A 6,303-nucleotide genomic window follows, 5' to 3' on the forward strand; every position below is an offset into this window, starting at 1 on the left:
ACCATCACACCAGACCATCACCATCACACCAGACCATCACACCAGACCTTCACCATCACACCAGACCATCACACCAGACCATCACACCAGACCTTCACACCAGACCATCACCATCACACCAGACCATCACCATCACACCAGACCTTCACCATCACATCCCAATTATAATACTAAAGTCCCTTCCAAAGACTAAAAAGAAAGGGGTTTATCCTGTAGATGTATGAAGTGCAAGGCCTGTCCCCACCAGGACTACCGACCATGCAACCAAGGACAGCAACTTCCCAGTAAGAGGGAACACATCTATACTTTGCTGGATGGATATCTACCAGAAAAAAAGAGCAAAAAACAAAATGTCAGTATGAAAGTAAAAATGAGGCCATGTCAATAGCACTATTAATGTTTGTTACCTTCATCAGAGCCTGGCCTCATCCAATCTGCCTAAAGAATCGGTCCTCACGAAGGAAGGACCTCCAGACACTTCCACTGCTTCACATATATCTCCTTCATCTGAAAAAGCATTATAAACCATGCTAAGAGCTCATTCAGGTCCTCTCTGACCATTCTTCATCCTTTTCCCTTACAAGAAATGGCAGCCACCTTACCCTTATTCCCCCTTCTATCCCCACAATCTACAGAAATGACTAGCACAGTAGGAGGGACAGAAAGATTAGGGATAGATGGCAGAACAGATTCCTCTGAAACCCCTGAAAGCACAGAAGGAACAGGGACAATAAGGCACCCCGGGACAATAAGGCACCCCGGGACAATAATTTCCCCCCTTGACAATAAGGCACCCCGGGACAATAATAAACCCTGGACCATAAGGCACCCCGGGACAATAAGGCACCCTGGGACAATAGTTTCCCCCCTTGACAATAAGGCACCCCGGGACAATAATTTCCCCCCTTGACAATAAGGCACCCCGGGACAATAAGGCATGATGCTTAGAGTTGTGAAAAAAACCATTTAGGGAAATCTTTACAGGAAGATTTCAACTTCTTCCAATAAGTCCTGGACATTGGGTTCAACAGATGACACCTCCTACAGAGACTGATATGACTGGTTCAGTGCTTTGTACAGCACTTTGGTATATGTTGAAACTATATAAAAGTATAATAGCATCATTCAGAAAAGACTTTCTTTTACAGGTGGCGGTAAATTCCAGAAATGCTTGGCCAATGGTTAGAAAATATGGATATAGAATTGTGGACAGTGGAAACATGTATTTCATCGAAACACCATCCAATATTAGGATCCAATGGTTTCACATTAATGGTCTGATGATAATAGAGTCCAATTCCACCACTAAACCACCATCAATGGGACTATGTGGTGAGTACAGCAATTGCACCCTCAGCCCCTCCCACAATGGGGAGATTTCCCCCAGTAGTTTGTGTCTCTGCCCCTCCCACAATGGGGAGATTTCCCCCAGTAGTTTGTGTCTCTGCCCCTCCCACAATGGGGAGATTTCCCCCAGTAGTTTGTGTCTTAGCCTCTGCCCCTCCCACAATGGGGAGATTTCCCCCTGTAGTTTGTGTCTCTGCCCCTCCCACAATGGGGAGATTTCTGTATGATAGTTTTGCTGCAATCTCTGCACACCAATGATTGCTGCTCAACCACCAAGCTGTGAATTCTTCAGCAGATTACAAACATAAAATGATGCTACAATGGTTTAATTTTTATTTTTTCTCAATAATCTTCACTAAGCTCCCCATAAGAACAAAGAAAACAGAATGATAGACAATTTTATACATTTAATAAATTAAAATAAAATCTCCCCTTTCCATCAATATTCAAAGCTTTTATAACAACACTAAACTTTAGCTCAGGTGCCCCCCGTGGTAAGTTGACTGGTGCCCCCCCGTGCTAAGTTTACTGGCGCCCCCCATGGTAAGTTGATTAGCGCCCCCCTGTGATGAGTTGATTGGTGACCTCCGTGGTAATTTGATTGGCGCCTCCCCATGGTAAGTTGATTGGTGCCCCCCCCTCGTCGTAAGTTGGTTAGCGCCCCCGTGTGGTAAGGTGCCACCTCTCTACAATCAGAGCAGAAACCCAGCCATGAGGTCACAGGAAAGGCCAGCAGAGCTCCTCCATAATTCTCACATGGAAGAAGTTTGGTACAACCAAGACTCCAAGAACTGGTCACCTGACCAACCCGAGCAATTGATGGAGAACAGCTCCAATGAGAGAGGTGACCGAGAACCCGATGGTTACCCTGACTGTGTGGGGATGGGACTAAGTTCCAGAAAGACAACCAGAACTGCCCCCCACCCCACCGATCTGGGCTTTAGGGCAGAGTGGCCGGACTGAAGCCTTTCCTCTGTGCAAAACTCATGAAAGTCGGCTTGAGTTTGCAAATAAGAACCTGAAGAACTATCCCACTGTAAGGAAGAAGATTCTCTGGTCTGATGAAACCTCAATTCCAAGTGTTATGTCTGGAGGAAACCGGGCCCCGCCCATCACCTGCCCAATATCATTCCAACTGTGAAGCATGGTGGTGGCAGCATCATGCTCTGGGGGTGTTTTTCAGCAGCAGGGACTGGGAAACTGGTCAGGGATGAGGGAAAGCTGAATGGAGCAAAGTACAGAGATATCTTCAATGAAAACCTCCACAGTGCTCAGGAGCTCCGACTGGCTGAAGGTTCCAACGTGACCCAAAGCACACAGCCAAGTGGCCCAGCCAGAACCCTGACTTGAACCCCACTGAACATCTGTGGACAGCCCTGGAAATATCTGTCTATTGATGGTCCCCATCCAATCTGCCCAATCCAGGGCTTGTTGTATCTTCACCTAAAGGGTTCGGAGGCTTCGATAAATACGAGTAAAGGCTCTGAATACTGATGGGAAGGTCAGAATTTAGTTCCTACTTTTTTATTAAATTTACAAAATTGTCTAAAATGTTATTTTCACTTTGTCACTATGGGGAGCTGAGAATAATGGAACAATAGGAATTTAAGGGATTGTAACATCAAAATAAAACACAATAAAACTGATAACTGAGGGGTCGGAATACTTTCTATGCCATTGTATATTTTACTCTATAGGGGGCACTGTTGAGTTCTTTGATCTTTGGGGATACATTACGGGTGTTTGGGTACCAGGGCCCCACCATGTGGTCACTACATGCCTGGTTCTGGACACAAAAGGGTCCTGCGGTCCCAGGTGTCTCCAGCTCACAATATGATTTATGTTCCATGCGGAGGACATTTTATCTTCTATCCCCGTATTAGGAACCCGAATAGTCCTTGGAGTCCTCTCTGGCTTTGTCGCCCCTTCTGGAAGTCACAAGTATGTGAGTGTCCTCCTGCAGGTGGCAGTATAATGCAAAGCTTTCAGATTCTTGCAGATTTTCAGAGGACTCCAAATAAAGGATTTAATAAAGAGTTCTTACAAAAATTTGCAAATGGTTTTAAAACAAATTTTTCAAATAAGTAAAAACTGTTGCTGCAACTTTCAGCAAATCTGTTTGTTTTTTAAAGTTCAAATTCATCTAAATCTTCCTTGTGACAACTCCGCTGTGACATTTTACTGCAGAATTAAAAAAACGAAACAATACCAAAAAAAATGGCAGGATCAACAGGTCTGCTGCCCTCAGAATTTATCATATATTTCATGTCCAGAATCTCCCAAAATGTAAACGTCCAGTATCTGGTGGAAATGGCAGTGTGTTAAAGGGACACACTGAACTCTACATGCCCAATTCATAATTCATCAAAATTATGGGAGCCCCCCACCTACCCTGTAGTTAGTTCTACCCCTGACAACCACCAACTTATGGGAAGAAATGAGACTAAGAACATGAGCCGGGTGTAAACATTTTCTGTGCAGTGATTGCTGCTTTCGGTTGTACAATTCTGGGAATTCTGCTCTTCATGGGCGGGGTCTATCACCTCTATTCACAGAACCTTTTAATTGGCATCCATGAGCAGTATTTGTGGCCCTCATCTGGAATCTCTGCTGACTGACTCATGATCTGTATTGTGTGTGGATATAAATTCATATTAGGGCCATAGGATCCATGTTAGGGCCCCAAATTCATATTCAGAATACTTCAGGTAATCTAATTGTTTAAGTTTGACACACGGTGAATGTACAGAATGTTCCTGTATAGGTGACCTCGGCATTGTCATTATTGGTTGCATATTAATCCCCCATCTCCTTCTTTTAGGATTGTGCGATGGGAACACAACAAATGATTTAATTTTGCCCAATGGCAGAGTCCTGACCCAGGGTGACGATTCTGACGAGTTTCTGGACAGCTGGCAAGTTCCCTACACTTTAAAGTATGTGGGGAAGGAGAGGCGGCAGGACCTGAATTGCTCCGTGGTGGACTGTTCACCATGTTTTCGGATGATTGTAAACCAAACTTTCAGCAGCTGCCACCCCTATGTACGTATTGCATACTGCAGGGGGCGCTACACTGGGTTGTATGTACATATTACTATAGGGTCTATAGGTGACAGCGCACACTGCGGGGGGCGCTACACAGGTAAAGTGAATCTCTGACCCCCACCCCCTGGTATCTCCTGTAGTATTCTGACATTATTTAGTTTTCAGTTGCCCCTGTGATGATCGTCTCTGGGCCCTCACCCTACACATTCACCGGTCACAGATGATCATTCACCTTCTATAGTAACGTTCGGGAGAGGGGCGCCCACTATTTCTACTTCCAGCATTCAGAGGTTCAGCTTACACTTTTATGTTTATTAGGTGAAAACAACAAAAACCCCCAGAGCATAAACCCGACAGAAACATAAAAGGGATCACAGAACAATAACATGGTAAAATAAAAGGCAATGACCTCTGTGTGATGGAAATATTATTACCCCACTCCCCTTATCTGCCACATCCGCAGTTCTATGACCCCGGGGTTGTACAATGCAGATCAGAAGGATGACTGCTGGGTTATCTGATGAGAGGAATACCTGGGGAGGGAGAATTTATGTCCCCTTACTATTAGACACAGACTCTAAAGGGGATCTCTAATCCTATACATTTAAGGGGGACTCTCCCCAATATCACAGCCCCGCTATTGCCATCCTTTCTCAGATGCCGTCCAGCACCCCCCTCTGTTTATTACATCTACCCTCCGCTCCCGCTCTCCATTTGTTAAATCTACCCTCCCCTCTAACCCACTTTTCACAATGTCCCTGATTTGTCCAAGACTGGAGAAGATAGACTAGCATAGGTGAACCTGGTATATCCAGCAAACCTGGAATGGATTTCTATTACTATTAGTTGGCAGAGGTTTTAAATCCTTGACCATTTCAGGTTTGCTGGATCACCCAGGTTCACTCAATATACTCTATCTTCTCGTCCTGGAGAGCTTTAATAAATCAGGTCCAATGTGCATTAGAAGCTGCAGCAGGTCTGATGAGGGAAGAATGGATTGAGTGCTGGAATGTTTCCAGGAAGTTATGTACAGCACTCTGACGACTCCTTACACTAGCATGGGGGGTCAGTTGAAGGTTCAGATGTCGGTTGTCAGACGGCAGATAATCTCAATTCGATATATTTAATGTTTGAGTACAAAACTCTAAATCTGCAATCCTGCAACTGGAGGCCCTTAGATTCACCCTTCGTGGTCTGATCTGTAATTCATTCTTCAGGTGTCCCCAGACGAATTCTGTGAGATGTGGGCCCAGGACACAGAATACAACCAGGATCCATGTAAAGCACTGACCACATACACTGCAATGTGCCACAAATTCAACATCTGCATCGAATGGAGGAACTCCGACTTCTGCCGTAAGTGGAGTCACTTTAACTTGTGGCGGTGACGGTTATATGGAAAACATTAACATGGCTGTACAACACTATAACCAATCAGCTTGGATTTTATTGGCGGGGAGGGGGGGAGGTTACTGTGTGATTGGGTAAATAGGATTGTGGACCTAACTGGACATTTTATCACCAATAGTGGGCGACGCTTATTAAATATTCTCCTCCAATATTTCACTACAATAATTATTTAATCATTATAAACGAAATCCATGTGAATCCAATGGTAATGAAATGGAGAAATGATGACATGGTTCAGCCCGTCAGTGATAATATTATATTACTAGACAATCTGAGGAAGCAGATCAGTAATAATATTTGTACCATATGAAGGAAAGATTGTAATAAAACCTCAGCTTAAAGCGTGCTATGTACTAATAGGGAACTATGACCGGTCCCTTGTTTGTTATATCGCCACTGGAATTAAATAAAATATATAATGTATATCACAATATATGATCCTGGCCATTATAATATATAACGTATATCACAAGATATGATCCCGGCCATTATAATATATAA

General features: G+C 44.1%; 1 protein-coding gene across 1 annotated transcript in view; it reads left to right on the forward strand.

Moving 5' to 3' along the window:
• The window catches only part of OTOG (otogelin), a gene marked incomplete in the record, with an annotated part of 70,385 nt that overhangs the window by 47,896 nt on the left and 16,186 nt on the right, over positions 1 to 6,303 (forward strand). The window contains 3 exon segments of the mRNA XM_072421584.1: positions 1,149 to 1,332; positions 4,169 to 4,389; positions 5,610 to 5,748. Of these exon segments, the coding sequence (XP_072277685.1) occupies positions 1,149 to 1,332; positions 4,169 to 4,389; positions 5,610 to 5,748 (544 nt within the window).

The sequence above is a fragment of the Pyxicephalus adspersus genome, chromosome 9, assembly GCF_032062135.1.
Source record: "Pyxicephalus adspersus chromosome 9, UCB_Pads_2.0, whole genome shotgun sequence".
In the NCBI taxonomy this organism is placed as follows: Eukaryota; Metazoa; Chordata; class Amphibia; order Anura; family Pyxicephalidae; genus Pyxicephalus; species Pyxicephalus adspersus.